This window comes from Trachypithecus francoisi, unplaced genomic scaffold, assembly GCF_009764315.1.
Source record: "Trachypithecus francoisi isolate TF-2019V2 unplaced genomic scaffold, Tfra_2.0 Contig01474, whole genome shotgun sequence".
NCBI lineage: Eukaryota > Metazoa > Chordata > Mammalia > Primates > Cercopithecidae > Trachypithecus > Trachypithecus francoisi.
This window is the reverse complement of record NW_022681435.1, coordinates 23,008,903-23,025,146: the sequence shown is the minus strand read 5'-3', so window position 1 is coordinate 23,025,146 and position 16,244 is coordinate 23,008,903. Positions and strand designations below refer to the sequence as shown.

The 16,244-nt window shown below is 41.7% G+C and overlaps 1 protein-coding gene across 5 annotated transcripts in view; it reads right to left on the bottom strand.

The window, feature by feature from the left end:
- Positions 1 to 16,244, bottom strand: part of ZNF236 (zinc finger protein 236) — a 150,760-nt gene that overhangs the window by 95,842 nt on the left and 38,674 nt on the right. For all 5 annotated transcript variants that reach the window (XM_033176194.1, XM_033176180.1, XM_033176173.1 and 2 more), the window contains 4 exons: positions 10,226 to 10,404; positions 7,262 to 7,386; positions 3,594 to 3,766; positions 734 to 877 (listed from right to left, as the gene is read on the bottom strand). In XM_033176194.1, the coding sequence (XP_033032085.1) occupies positions 734 to 877; positions 3,594 to 3,766; positions 7,262 to 7,386; positions 10,226 to 10,344 (561 nt within the window). In that variant the 5' untranslated portion in view covers positions 10,345 to 10,404. The remainder of the gene's footprint in view (positions 1 to 733; positions 878 to 3,593; positions 3,767 to 7,261; positions 7,387 to 10,225; positions 10,405 to 16,244) is intronic.

Genomic DNA, 16,244 nt, shown 5'->3' with positions numbered 1-16,244 from the left:
AATTTTTAACTACATGTACTGAAAAATATAATTTAGTTTCAAAAGTCCAAAGACTTGGGAAAAAGTATCACTGTCACATAAGAAAAGAGAAATATTACCTACAAAGGATAATTAATTCTTTTTTTTTTTTTTTTTTTTTTTGATACAGAGTCTCGCTTTGTCACCCAGGCTGGAGTGCAGTGGCCGGATCTCAGCTCACTGCAAGCTCCGCCTCCCGGGTTCACGCCATTCTCCTGCCTCAGCCTCCCAGGTAGCTGGGACTACAGGCGCCGCCACCTCGCCCGGCTAGTTTTTTGTAGTTTTTAGTAGAGACGGGGTTTCATCGTGTTAGCCAGGATGGTCTCGATCTCCTGACCTCGCGATCCGCCCGTCTCGGCCTCCCAAAGTGCTAGGATTACAGGCTTGAGCCACCGCACCCGGACGATAATTAATTCTTAAATTATAACGTAAAGACAAAGAATATTCAACAATCACCAATAACATTGTAGAAATTATTTCACAAATTAATGATTACAGTTTGTCTTATTTTTACAGGTTCAGATGACAGTCTGAATCAAATTATTCTCAAATTTAAAAAGATTGACTTTCTTTAATTCTTTAAAAATTTGCACCTTTTCTCCATATAAAAAATTTTCATAGCACCTTTCCACTACTAAATGTTCAATTGTAAAGGTCATATTGAAAACGACAAATTTTAGTTTAAAAAGAAGTTCTTCCAAATTACTAAACTTACCGTTAAAACATGAGCAGTCTCCGTGGAACTTGTTGAATTCTGTGGCCCACCCATATGCATCTTGCTGATATGCGTGTTTAAGCTGCCTAAACTTTTAAATACACAACTACATTCTGTACAGTTATAGGTAGGACCATTCTTGACCTTAAAGAATAAAAAAGAAAAAAATGATGTTTCACAATTAATTGTTAAATTTAAACATTTAAATTATGGCAAATCATAATTTACCATTCCATTCTGTCCAAAATGACAGAAATAATCTAACCCTTCAACATTACCTTTTTTCTTTTAAATTAGATAGTTCTAGAATCAATAACCCAACTCTTTAAACAATATTGCCGGTATAAGATGAATTGAAATTTCAGCCTTTTCTATAAAGTAGAAATTATTCAAGAGTGAGAAAACACATTTTTCAATTATTGCAATTTAATAAAAACAAACTGTCAGGCATAAGATGTTCTCGGTTTTTTAAACAGCTGAACACAATGTTCAATAGTGAAGGCCAGACAGTTATATATAAATACATATTACACCAAATATGCTTTCAGATGGCCAAAACCACAGAGGTTAGGAAAGACGGTCATAATGATATATGAACTTTTCATCAATTTTGATATTCTGTATCAACAACTAATTTTCTTTTTTTTGAGATGCTCTGTCGCCCAGGCTGGAGTGTAGTTAGCGCAATCTTGGTTCACTGCAACCTCTACCTCCCAGGTCAACTGATTCTTCTGCCTCAGCCTCCCAAGTAGCTGGGATTACAAGTGCCTGCCACCGTGCCCAGCTAATTTTTGTATTTTAGTAGAGATGGGGTTTTGCCATATTGGCCTGGCTGGTCTCCAACTCCTGACCTCAGGTAATTCACCTGCCTCGGCCTCCCAAAGTCCTGGGATTACAGACGTGAGCCATCACATGTCTAACAACTAATTTTGGCCTAACAACTAATTTTAAAACTATGATAAATCCAGAAACTATGGAAACCAGTAAAATGAGTAAGAACAGCTATGAACAGAGAAAATATCTAAAATATTATTTCTCTATTACTAAAACCCAGTGTTAGTTACTGTAGAACTATGAAGGCCAGCCTGAAAACTCATTGGCTCCCTCTGAACTTGAGTAAGACTTCCATTCTGTTTCTGGTGCCTAAGAAGCAAATTGAGATTCCTCACAGGACTGGATAATATTTACGAACCAACTTTTAGAGGCTCTTTCTGGAACAACCCATTCTAGTACAGGTCCGAGAGCGCCTCTCAGTGGCACCAGGCAAGTCTCTGGGCCCTTTAGTATAGGGGGAGTTTTCTAAACTCAAGAGTACTAGCAAGTACCTCACAAGGCTGCTCTAAGGCTCCAGTGAGGTATGTCTGTGTGCTACACAAATACACGATCCTTCCTATGCAATCATCTTCACCCAGAGGCAACACCACAAGAATGACTTACAACAGCCCAAATGTATTCTTCTGAAATCTAAAGGTAACCTCAGTACCACACTAATACTGACATGCCTTCCTAATGTCTCTGGGTCTTAGATATTAAAAAGATTAACTCATTGAACATGGAACTCTGAATCTGTTCATAAAACTACGTGAGATGTGCAGGGGTTTTTTCTCAATTTAGATTCTCTTTCTCATTTTAGACATTCTGTTTATCTAAGATCAAAGACAGCTTCTACTTGTTTTTATTAAATTTGGATAGTGAGTGTTAACTCTAAGTTCACTTCAGTGTTAGTTAAGGTATTACTCTAAGGAAAAAATTAAGAGATACACATTTGCTCTTAAGAATATGATAGTTTTTAATAAAAGATTAAATAACTCAAAGTAAAAAAAAAAAAAAGAATATGATAGTTTTTGTTCTGCAAAATGGTTTCATAGGATATATTGATCCATGATATAAGTATTTGGGTTGTTTAAATATTTCTTTGTATTCACTATTAGAATATAAATCAATAAGTCATGACGGTTAGTTAGAGCCAAGGTTGACCTGCTTTACAGAAATACTTGCAGAGGATCTACACAACAGTATGCTCTGCAGACAACAGAAAATTACCATGGGAAATCATCATTTTAGTCGAAAGCGTGGACAAGCAGCATGGAAGGAAATGAACAGAGCAGGTCTCTGTCCAAGAGGGAATGGACATGTACCATATGAGCTCTGTAGTATCAGCAGTAAGAAAAACACTTCTGGCCGGGCGCGGTGGCTCAAGCCTGTAATCCCAGCACTTTGGGAGGCCGAGACGGGCGGATCACGAGGTCAGGAGATCGAGACCATCCTGGCTAACACGGTGAAACCCCGTCTCTACTAAAAATACAAAATCTAGCCGGGCGAGGTGGCAGGCGCCTGTAGTCCCAGCTACTCGGGAGGCTGAGGCAGGAGAATGGTGTAAACCCGGAGGCGGAGCTTGCAGTGAGCTGAGATCCGGCCACTGCACTCCAGTCCGGGCGACAGAGCGAGACTCTGCCTCAAAAAAAAAAAAAAAAAAAAAAGAAAAACACTTCTTTCCCAATTTTATTTTTTATCTTTTTATTTCTTACACTTGCCTGTGTTTCAAGTTTGCTAAAGGGATGAAATACATTATTGAGAATGATGGACTATAACTAACAAAGGTATTAGGATTATTTTCAAATATTTATTCACCAAAGCCATGCTGTCAGCAAGAAGACAAAAAGAGAGTAGTTTGTATTTCTTCCACACGCAATAAACCAAAAAAAATCCCACGTATGTATTTTCTAAAACAGGGTCTGCTTGGCACAAAATCAACCTGCATTTTTTTAAATGGAAAATAATTTCTCAGGTCCGTTTATTAGCCCAAAAGATACCTATTGTCCCCTGAGAAATACTGCTTATGCCCCCAACCCATGTTTACCTCTGAGTGGACTCGCTGCACGTGCGACTGAAGATTCCCTTTCTGAGAGAAGGCGGCAGGACAGAAGGCACAGGCGTGGGGCTTTTCACCTGTGTGCTTGATCATGTGGGTCTGCAGTGCCCCCTTCTGGTTAAAAGCTTTTCCACATTCACTACATTTAAACGGCCTTTCACCTAGAGAGGGAGAAAAATGATCAAAATATAATTTCATATTGTATGGGTATCTTACGGATTAAAAAGAACAACATTGAAGTTGCCCAAACCTATCCCTCTGGCCAAAATGTCTCCCCAGAATTCTAGATGCATATATCCAACTGTCAACTTTAAATCTCCAAATTAACACGTCAAAACTGCACTTGTTCATCTCCCAGACTGTTCCACCTGCGGGCTTCATCAGGCAATGCCGTCTTCCCAGGGGATCAGCAAAACCCTTGGAGTCATCCTTATCTTTGGTTGCTCTCACGTTTCACACTCAATAATAACTTCAAAATACGGCCGGAGCAGCCCTGCTGCCCGTCCAAACCACCACCCCAGGCTAAGGCACTCCCCCATCACTCAAAGCTTCTGAAACCACCTCCAACTTGACTCACTGCTTCCACCCTGGCCCCTTCCTAGGCTGCTCTCAAAGCAACAGACACAGTGACCCTCTTTAAGTCCGAGCAAGTCACTTGTCTGCTGAAAATCCTCAAAGGCTTCCAAATCCCCCCCAGAGTAAAATCAAAGTTCTTCTAATACTCAGCAGAGGAGGTGCCAGTGCTGTGGCTCCCCCACCGGCTGTTGTCAGCTCCCCTGTCCCTGCTCTCTTGCTCCCTCTACCCACTCCTGCCACCGCCCTCAGACACACCAGGCAGGTTTCCACTTCTGGGCCTCTGAAATCCACCACCTGGGTGGTTCTCCCCCAAGCATCCCCAAGACTTGCTCTCTCAGATTCTTCAGGCCTTTACTCAAATTCCCCTTTGCACTGAGCACTTTCCAGTCCATTCTATTTAACATCAAAATCTCCCCTGTCCTCCCTGGGAACCCCTGGCCCTGTTCTCTACTTGATTTTTCTGCAGACTTCTCAGCATTTGACCTTTTACATTTTACTCAATGTTCATCTTCCCTCCCTAGAATGCATGCTCCAAGAAGGCAAGCGCTTGTGCACTGCAGCTCTTTAGCACCTAGAACAGGGCCTCGTGCACGCTAGCACGCAGTACAGATCCGATGAATGAAGGAAGGAGCGAAAAGACAAAATCGAGTTAGGTAAGAGCCTCACTGCAAGGCTACTTAAATTTCTAGTCTTACTAAATTTTCACTCCCTAAGAAACCGAAAGGAGCTGAGTTCATAGTAACATCAGATCCCTGCTTCCCTGAACAGCTTTGGGGTTAAATAAGTGAATGAGATACAACAAGCTTGGGGACAGTACACAAATGGGAAACAACCCTGCTGTAACTCAGAGGGGAGGGTGTGCAAGAGGAGGACAGGCAGGCAGGAGACACGGCGAGGGTGTGGCCCGATCACGGCACTGCCCGTATGGGGACAGGACAAGAGGACAGGCAGGCAGGAGGCACAGTGAGAGTGCAGCCCAGTCACAGCACTGCCCGCATGGGGACAGGAGAGGAGGACAGGCAGGCAGGCAGGAGGCACAGTGAGTGTGTGGCCTGGTCATGGCACTGCCTGCATGGGGACAGGAGAGGAGGGCAGGTGGGCAGGAGGCATGGCGAGAGGGTGGGCCGGTCACGGCACTGCCTGTGAGGAGACACCCTTCCTGTTCTAGACGACGATGCTGCAATGTACTTAGCCTCCTTTGGACAGGAGTTCTGCTGGGTCATACACAGTCCAGGCATGGTCCAGTAGGATTCTGGTCACCCCCCCTCACATCATCACACACACTGCGAGGCACAGCCATTGGAAGACCAAGCCCAGAACACAGAACTGCCTGAACGGCAAGCGGGCACTCCCTGCTACCTCCACCTGGGCCCGCCAGCCTCCTGTTTAAACCACACCGGCCTAAGTGACTCCTGGGGCTGGGTCCTGCTGCTCTCTCCAGACAGCTCACAAGCCAGTTGGAGCAACAGTGACATATGCTTCAAGTTCAATGCAGGAAGAGTACGCATCACAGAATCCCAGAATGACACAAAGGACGTGATTCTACACGCATGCGTCTCTCTAGGAGTGTAGGCATGCTGATGATGCACGCATATTTATGTATGTGTAGAAAACATCTAATGGGGTAGATATCAAACTGTTAAAGCTAAATGACATCTGAGAAGTGAACACGAGAAGGATTTGCTTTACTTTTTACTTTATCTCTACTTTGGGTCAAGTTTATAACATTTAAAAATTATTTTTTCATTGATTAAAACTTCAAAGACTACACACTAAAGCTGAATACTCTACAGACAAAATGTATTAGCACATTTACAAAAGCATTGTTTTCTTTCTCTCTTACTCTAGAAAATAAATAAAAACTGATGCTCTAAAAATATCAACTTTATGCTGACATATAAACAAATGCTGAAATCATCTGAATGACTCTACAATACTCTACACAGAAATATTCACTAAAACTCTGAAAAAGAAAAAAAAAGCAATGTAACATAATTAGAACTGATTGACAAACAATAGCAGCCAAGCAAAATAGCTGTGAGATGTTTTAGTTTGACACTATGAAAGAAAACCAAATCAAGAAATACAGAAGAAAACAAAATGACAAAGCATGGATCATTTTAATTGCAAATCTCAAATACTAAAAATATTTGTACAATTTTCCTTTTTCCTTCCCTGGAGATCATGTGTGTTACTAATATAATATTATAAACGGGCTGCTCTTTACAAGATGGCAAAGAGTATTCAGCTATGAATGCTGTACTCACTTTCAAATATTCAAGCAAAACTAATGAACAAGATAAGGCATGGAGAAAGAAAGTTTTATTATTTCAATGTTTCACAGCTTAGTGAAGGCAAAATTACAAAAGAATATGAAAATCCACTGCTTTCTTGTTTTTTATTTTATTTGGTTTTAATTTTATTGAAGAGTCAGGGCCTTCTTGCTGTGTCGCCCAGGCTGGAGTGCAATGGCACGATCATAGCTCACTGCAGCCTCAAACTTTCAGACTCAAGCAATCCTCCCACCTCAAGGCTACAGGTGGGTGCTACCACGCCTGGCTAAGTTTTTTATTTTTTGTAAACACAGGATCTCACTATGTTGCCTGTGCTAGTCTCAACTCCTGGCCTGAAGAGATCCCCTCACCTCAGCTTCCCGAAGTGCTGGGATTACGGATGTGAGCCACCACATCCAGTCTGTCTTTGTTAATTTAGCTCTAATTAGCACAGTGTAATATTCGACACACAGTAAAAATAAATGAGGGAATAAATAAATACCATACCAATAATAATAACAGTAATAATATCAATCCCAAATTATTAACAGCCTACCATGTATCAAGCACTTTTCAATGAGCACTATGCATATTTTTAAATTTATAATTTAGGACAACTATATATAGATAAAAGAGCTATATTTTTCAAGTGAGGAAATAAAATAACACAAAGAGTAACTAATTTCAGCAAGACCACCCAGCAAACTATGGGAAAGCTGGGGTCAGATTCCAAGTCGAGCTAGCACAAAGGCACCTGTTCTTCCCTTCAAGCCACAATCAGTCACCCAGAAGCCCGTGCTTTCATACCTGTGTGTATCCTAATGTGTCGCGTTAACTGGCTTGGCTTTTGAAACGTCTTTCCACAGTGCGGACATGAATACGTGAATCCACTTCTGTCGATATTCCGGTTATAAGACCTTGTACTTGATACCCTAGTGTAATAAAGGGGGGCAAAATACATGGTAAGATGTCTCCCTTGTACCTTGTACCATAAAGTCAAAATGAAAATCCTACCAGAAAATTTGGCTGACTAGTCATCAGAACCTGTTTTAATAAATCAATCACATATATGTATGTGTCTGTGTGTATATGCGTTACTTTTAAAAATCATAAAACTCATTTTTCTCTATTTTTGATGAAAAAAAAATTTGTTTTTTCCAGGTCAAAAACTGAAATTGGGGAGGGGGAGCAAAATGTCTCTTCTAGACAAAACTTTACCTGTGATGGTCAGCAACAAAGATGCTACGGGTATAATTTCTACACTGACACCTGACCCACACCATCTCCTCCAGTCTCTTGCTCTCATTACCATCTACACACCGATGACGTCCAAACTCCTAATTCCAGCAACTCTGCCTCCTCCTCTGGCTCCAGCCCTGGACAGCCAACTCTCGCTTGGCATTGCCTCATGGGTGGTGTCCAAAACAGAACTCTTCATTGATTCCCAACCTGCTCCTTTCCATGTCAAGACATGAAAGCTCCCTCTTGCTCAAGTTTAAGTCTCAAGAGTCCCGCTGGATTTTTCTAGTCCATTTCTAAAAGCTGCTGGTCTTACTCTGAAACACCCACAAATGTGGACACGACTCTCCACCCTCCAGCCACCATCATGGCCTCAGAACGGGTTCGGCTCTTCAGTGCACTGCTTCCATAGCCTCCAGAAAGATCTCCCTGCTTTTGACTCCTGCCCACACACCAGGCCCAGTGCCATCCAAAAGTCTAGTCACGCCATTCCCTTTGTGCAAAACCCTCCAAGGGTTCCCATCCCACTCATAGGAAATGCACATCCCGAGCCCCGCCAGGCAGGCTCTCCTCACCCCAGCCACCTTCCTGCTTCTCACACTAGGAAGGCTCACTGCTTCCACCAACGCACTCCCTCAGCCTGAAAGGCACGTCCCCTGGCTGCAGGGCTCCCTGCTCTTCACCCCAGTCTCCTTCCAAAAGCCCCACTCAGAAAGGCCCACGCAGTACAGCCGCCTCCCTAGTCTCCCTCAGCCACACTGCACACAGTCATCCCACTGTCCTTCTTTCTTGACACGCACCACTATCTGAAACTATGGTACTGACTAACCCACTCACTTGGTCACTGCCTATCTCCCAACTAAAGGGCAGTTCTGTGAGGGCGAGGCTTCGTCTGTCTGGTTTGCCCCTCAGTCTGGAAAGACCTAGAAGCCAGAACTGTCTGAGTGCCGCAAGCACCTAAACATTTTCAATCATCTTTCAAACCTCCAAGGAAACATCAAAAACGCCTGGGTTAAAGCCTCATCAGAATAAAAATCTGGAATGTATAGAGACCATGTATTATTATATTTGGGGATTTAAAAAATCACTGAAATTACCATCCAATTGGCTGGGGAAAAAAGAAAAAAAAAATCACTGAAATCATAAAGTATTAGGTGCATACCACATTAGTTAACAAGAGGCAAAATGAAAAACAGGAGACAGCTGATCATGTGGACGTCCAGTCCACATTTCTCAAACACAATGTCTAAGAGGATAAAGAAACATCAGAGTCTTCAGGCATTTTATCAACTGTGTTAATCAACTGCCATGGGACTTCTTGTTGTTAAAAAGTACAGATATTTCCTAAACATTGCGGCTTAGAAGGATGGCAAGCTAAATTGATAATATAGTAGCTAAAATGATAATCGATACTGCCTTTATTTTATTTTATTTTTAGAGACAGAGCCTCACTCTGTCGCCCAGGCTGGAGTGCAGTGGCATGATCTCGGCTCACTGCAACCTCCACCTTCTGAGTACAAGCAATTCTCCTGCCTCAGCCTCCCAAGTAGCTGGGACTACAGGCATGTGCCACCATGCCTGGCTAATTTTTGTATTTTTAGTAGGTACGGGGTTTCACCATGTTGGCCAGGCTGGTCTCAAACTCCCGACCTCAGGTGATCTGCCTGCCCCAGCCTCCCAAAGTGCTGGGATTACAAGCGTGAGCTACTGTGCCTGGCCTGATACTGCCTTTTAGAGTTTGCTGGAGAAAGCTAAATTAGTGTGGAAACTGATGGTCACCATTAGCTAACTTGAGCAAAAAGGCCAGGAAGAATATTTTATTTCACTTTATTAAGAAACGGAAATATCAGTAAAAATATATATTATCAGGAATTAGGTAAAATATAAATTTTTTAAAAACATGTTAAGTTTGAATAGGAATAAATGTATAAATGCATTCAAATATGGTCAGTTGTTAAGATTATGAGCTCTAAAATCAGACTATTAGGGTTTAAATTTCAAACTCCTGACTTAATAAGCCACAAAATCTCATGAAACTACTTGGTCCCTCTAATCTTGGTTTTCTCATCTGCAGAATGAGAACATAAAAGTACTCTGGCCTAACAGGGTTGTTTGTAATGATGAAATGAGGTTCTGTTTATATACACGCTAAGAACAGTGTCAGGCACATACGACTTTTAACAGTTGAGTACTACAAATTAATTTATTAAAAAGAGTACTAATTAAACCCTTGTGAGTCTAGTTTACATATTTTGTTATCTACCCATAAACATGTATTGCCAGTACCCTATTCTACAGCTTTCAACATTGTAATACTAGGTAAACACTTCTACTCACATAGCCTGACGCTATTCATTAATGTGTAGGATGCACCGTGCATGTTATAAAAGACATTCTAACAACAAATTATCTGTGGGGTTCCACTTTGCTGGGTTCTTGCTGCAAGTATTTCTACTGGGTCATAGCAGAGTGCGCCAGCTTTTAACATATTAGATGGATTTTTGACCAAGCCCATGTAATGACTCATATTACCTAATTTTGTAATGAGTCTTCATGTGTTCCTTCAGCTCCGAGGAGGTCTCGAACTCTTTCTTGCAGGCCTTGCAGGCATGCTGCCGGGTTCCAGCCAGCTCCTGGCGGTGCTCCTCCATGTGCACGGCCAGCTGACTCTGCAGAGTAAACTCATCCCCACACTCAGAACAGATGAGATTCTGGAACAGAAAACCCATCGGTGAGCAGAGCAAACCTTTCAAAACCACTCCTTCTTCAAAGAACTGGTATGATCAACGGTTAAGACACAAATTAAATGAAAACTACTTGTTCCCTCTAATCTTGGTTTTGATCTAATACTTTCCTCTGGAACAAGCATCACTTTCACCTCTCAAAAATGTATTTGAATATACAAAAATCATTTCTTTATTGGAAGAAAAAGATGGAAACACTGGGAAAAGGGTGAGAGAGCGACACAATTTTTGAGCAAAATGAGTTCTGCTTTGAACTGGTATTAGGTAACGGCACTGGGTCCGCCTATGCTGTGAGCACTTCAGAGAAGTAGGGTGACCTCAGCACTACACGGGGTCGGGAAAGAATTCAAACTAAGATTATGGTTTAAGAGACGACCTTGAAACAAAATGACAGCTTTCAAGTTTTTAATAGCTAGATCGTGTCATTGTCTCACTTGGTTTGGAGGCAGAGCAGAGCGCAGGCTGTGGCCTGGCTTACTGAGCTTGTGAACGAGGGACCCTCTGAACCGAGGCATGGGGTAACTGCAGAACACACACACACAGGACTTCAAAGACTCTGAGCAAAAATACAAGAATGATAGCTCAGTAATCTTTAATATTTGAGTTCATATTTTGGACATATTTTAATAAATATATTAAAATTTATTTCACCTGTTTGGGTTTTTTTTTCTTTTAAAAATGTAGCTACTAGAAAATTTAAAATTATTCATCTTTCACTTAGATGATGCTGGTCTAGATGTTCTACAGCTGGGTCTAGATTCACCTTAAGGCTGCCAATCACTAGCTAACCTGCCAGTTTGGGTGTGCTGCCCACCCTGAGCCTATGAAACAGGGATAACAATAACCCCTGCCCTTATAAGGTTAGATAAAATGACACATATAAGACGCTGACTGTGCGTGGCCTAGAGTGAGTACTTAATAATTACTTCATCAGTAGCCATTGCTGACTTAGTACAAATTTCAGTTCACTCATGTGGAGTTCCATCACACAGTTACAGTATTTACTGAAATGATCCTCAAAATGAACTTTCCAAACATGAGAAAACATGACCCGCCAATGAGCATACACTGTTATTTCCAAATAAAATGCATTGATTTTTTTCTATCAGACTTTTTTCTAATCTGCACATACTAGTCTTGTAAATAAATGTTTGTAAACCTCATTAAAATGAGGCTAATTGATACCACCTCTAGTTATACTGCAGAAAAAGACAAAGAAAAGTGAAATATTTTGAGAAATCCAAAAATCATGTAAATAACTTTAAAGTAGTATTATTGTATAATAATTTAAGGAAATAATAAACTACTAGATTTTTAGTGACTTGTTAATAAAAGAAAATTTGTTCTAGGAAACTCCCCACAAAAAAAACTATCATAATTTGACACAGCTCTTTAAAAAAAAAAAAAAAGTCTGCAGTCCTGAATGCATATGGCAAAAGAAAATGCACGGCTTTCATTACCAATGATTCTCCACTGTGCCTCCTGTCTCAAAATCACATCACAAAACCCCTCGCAGCCCGCTCCTCTCTGTACTGTTACTGCCCTGGTTCACATCCACCCTCTTTTCACTTACTCTTTTACCAGATGATCTGATTCATGTGTTTCAGGGATATCTACATGGATATTACTCAGGCATTTATTGGCTCTGTCTGAGTTACAACCCTAGTTTATGCACAACGTACTCAGATGGTGCAAGCAGGATCCAGCACCTCCCAGGCCAAAGCCAAGACCTCACAGCTTACAGACGGCTACATCACTGTCTTTCTGCTTTCTCTCCTGCAAGCCAAAAAGAGCCAGGATGCTCCTCCTTCCCCCTGCCCACCCTGGCAAGACTTAAGGAAGTCTTCCACAAGGAGAACAACACTCCATGTATAGTCACAGGCCACTAGGACAACAGGCCTTCCGCTCATTGTATTCTCCATACAGAGTTAACATCACGTCTCTCACCTAGAAGCAGAGGCTGTCCTGGGGGTAATTCTCATGATGCTAAGTGGCCACAGGAAATCATCAAGAGAAATGCATGGCATTTTAATGTCTCCACCTTGCTGAAGATATGATCATCTCTAAAAGACCAGAGTGTGCAACGCTAGGTACTGACTGCCTCAAGGCTGCTCTCCTGTCCACCCCCCGCCCTAGGATGGCAGCGTGTGTTCACCAGACTCTGCGTGTGTGGGATTTTCCCTTTCTCAAATCCCCACCACATCATCATCCTGTCTCCTGTCCTGGCCTTCTCAGAAGCCCTGCTTCTCTTCCTAATGCAGTGTGCCTCTGCTGACCTCAGGTACTGCTCAACACACAAAATAAACCCAAAACCCACCCCACAAAACGCTGCTCTTCTCTCAACACTTACAGAACCTGATCCATCACTATTCCTTTGTACGTGCTACTGAGATGATCAATAAATGTGAACAATGTCTTCCGTGAGAAAGCTGTTTGTGTGAGTGTGTGTGGGCGTGCACGTGTTCTTCCTCCAAACATTCTATAACACCCCTTAAAGGAAGTGATTTACTCAAAAAATAATGTGACCTTCAATAATTATGTGACTTTAAGAAAAATTCCCAAGTGATTTAAAAACTACAGTAATTTTTCTGGTTTACTCTTCCGGGTTTGAGATTTCTTTGGACAGAGGAGTGACCACTATGAATTTTAGACTATAAATCTCAATAGGGCAGTAACTAAAAATTAGATTTCGGTGTTCTGAAAGTAAAAACTTAAAAATGGAACACTTTAAAAAGTTAATTATAGTTCCTAAGTACATACAAGAAGACATGTTTACAGGTTATTTTTTAAACCAATTTTAATGAGGCATACTTTACATATAACAAATGCACCCATTTTAACTGTAACTTTTTACTACTACAATCCAATGTTGATGACTTCAGAGTTTAACCCTTAGAAAGCAATTTCAGTACTATTTCCAAGGTTTCAGGGGACCCTGCACTGGTACCCCAATACTGTCTGCGCCCAACAAACTACTGGGTGCTTCGTCGACTTTCATCTCACCTCATCTTCAACCTCACTGAAGGAGCCACAGTCGCTCCCCCAGACCTCAATGCACCTGCACTTTCTACCAAACGGAGCAGCTTTCTTCAGAAGGCTCTCTGACTGTTCTAAGTGGTGAATAGTTTAAAAAGCAGTAATTCCAACAGCTGTCACTAGTTGAATTCTCTACCTGCCAGGAACTGTGCTGGGCCATTTTATGTTTGGAGTAAGTTTCTTGGAGACAATGTATTGTTAGACCATATGAGAGGTTTTTTTTGTTTTGTTTTGTTTCATGGAGTTTCACTTCATTGCCCAGGCTGGAGTGCAATGGCGTGATCTCAGCTCACTGCAACCTCCGCCTCCCGGGTTCAAGCAATTCGCCTGCCTCACCCTCCCGAGTAACTGGGATTACATGCGTCCGCCCCAATGCCCAGCTGATTTTTGTATTTTTAGTAGAGATGGGGTTTCACCACATTGGCCAGGCTGGTCTCAAACTCCTGACCTCAGGTACTCACCCACCCCGGCCTCCCAAAGTGCTGGGATTACAGCTATGAGCCACCGTGCCTGGCCAGCAATGTCTTTTAATTCATGTACTTACATTTAAAGTAATTATTGGTATCTGAAGTCTGTCATTATTTGTTGTTCGTTCATGTTTCTTTTCCTCTGCTTCTCTTCTTCCCTTCCTGGATTACTTTTTGGAATTTCTTAGAATTCATTTTGATTTTTTAGTAGTATTTTTTTAGTACATTCCTTCGTACAGCATTCTTGGAGATTGTTCTAGGTAGGATTATACATACGGAACTTATCACAATCTACTGGCATCGACATTTTGCCACCTTGAGAGACGTACAGAAAACCTTATTTCCATTCAGAGTCTTGCACCCTTTCCCCTCTTTAAATATCACTGTCCTGAGTATTTCCTCCATGTACACTGAGCACACCAGATGATAATTTCTGCTTTGACCATTAACTATGATTTAAGAATTCATAAGGAGAAGAACATTGTATTATACTCACCCCAATTTTGTATTCTTACTCATTCTTTTTGTATTAGGGTTTTCCAGAGAAACAGAACAAAGAGAACGCAGGTGCGTGTTTGTGTGTGTACATATTTGTTGGCCAGGCGCGGTGGCTCACGCCTGTAATCTCAGCACTTTGGGAGGCCATGGCAGGCAGATCACCTGAGGTCAGGAGTTCAAGACCAGCCTGGCCAACATGGTGAAACCTCATCTCTACTAAAAATATAAAAACTAGCTGGGTGTGGTGGTGGACGCCTGTAATCCCAGCTACTCAGGAGGCTGAGGCAGGAGAATTGCTTGAATCCAGGAGACGGAGGCTGCAGTGAGCCGACACACGGCCACCGCACTCCAGCCTCGGCAACAGAGTGAGACGTTGTCTCAAAAAACAAACAAACAAACAAACAAACAACGTTTTTGTTGTAAGAAATTGGCTCTCATGATTATGGAGGCTGACAAGCCCCAAATCTGCAGTGTGGGATGGCAGATGGAGACCTAGGAGTGCTGATAATCTAAGTGGCATCCAAAGGCCACCTGCGGGAGAATCCCCCTCACTTGGGGAAGTCAGTCTTTCATTCTATTCAGGTCTGACTGAAGGAGGCTCACCCACATCATGGAGGGCAATCTGCTTACTCAATGGTTTAAATGTTAATCTCATCCAAAAACACTCTCCACATTCACACAGAAAATTAACCACCACCCCATTCTTCTTTCTTTTCTGAAGTTCCACGCCTCCTTCTGTTGTCATTTCCTTTCTGTTTGGAGAACTTCTTTTACTGATTCTTTAAGGGTAAGTCTGCTAGCAAGTTTGTTTTCCTTCATCTAAGAAAGTCTTTATTTCACCTTTGTTCCTGAAGGACATTTTACCACACACAGAATTTGTAGCCAGGCATGGTGGCTTACATGTGTAATCCCAGGACTTTAGAGGCACAGGTGGGAGGATCACTTGAGCCCATGAGTTTGAGACCAGCCTGGGCAACACAGCAAGACTCCATTTCTAATTTAAAAAAAAAAAAAAAAAAAGAATTTGTAATTGACAATTATTTTCTTTCAGGAATTGAAAAATTTTGTGCTATTTTCTTTTAGCTTCCATGGAGGCAGATGAGAAATTTGCTGTCACCTGAATTGGTGTTCTTCTGTAAACAAAAGATCATTTCTCTCTAGTCTCTCAAAAGATTTTTTTCTTAGGTTTAGTTTTCAAATGTTTGATTATGATATGTCTTGGTGTGTATTTCTTTGGGTTTATCCTGTTTTGAATTCTTAAATCTGTGACTTATGACTTTTACCAAGTCTAGGTCATTTTCAGCCATTATTTCTTCTAATACTTTTCCAGCCCCACACTCCTTCTCCTATCCTTCTGTGATGACCATGATGCAAACGTAGAATTTTCTGTTATTGTCCCAAAGTTCCCTGAGGCCCTATTAATTTTTCTAGTTCTTCTCTGTTGCTCAGCCGAGGTCATTCCTGCTGCTCTATCTTCAGGTTCTCCTCTGATTCTCTTCTGTCCTCTCTGGTCCACCAGGGAGCCCTTCCACTGAGTTATTTAGTTCAATCATGGGATTTTTCAGTTCTATAATTTCCCTTTGGTTCTTTCTTCTATTTCTTTCTTCCGTTTTTTCATTTGTTTCAAAACTCATAAAGCATTTTCTTGACAGCTGCTTTAAAGTACTTGTCAGATAATTCCAATGTCCAGGCCCTCTTCATGTTGGTATCGCTCTTTGCTTGTTCCAGTCGGGACTGTGCTGGCTCGTGTCTGTGTCCTGGACACTTTGGGTGTTAAACTGTGGGACCAGTTCTCAGGCTCTCCTT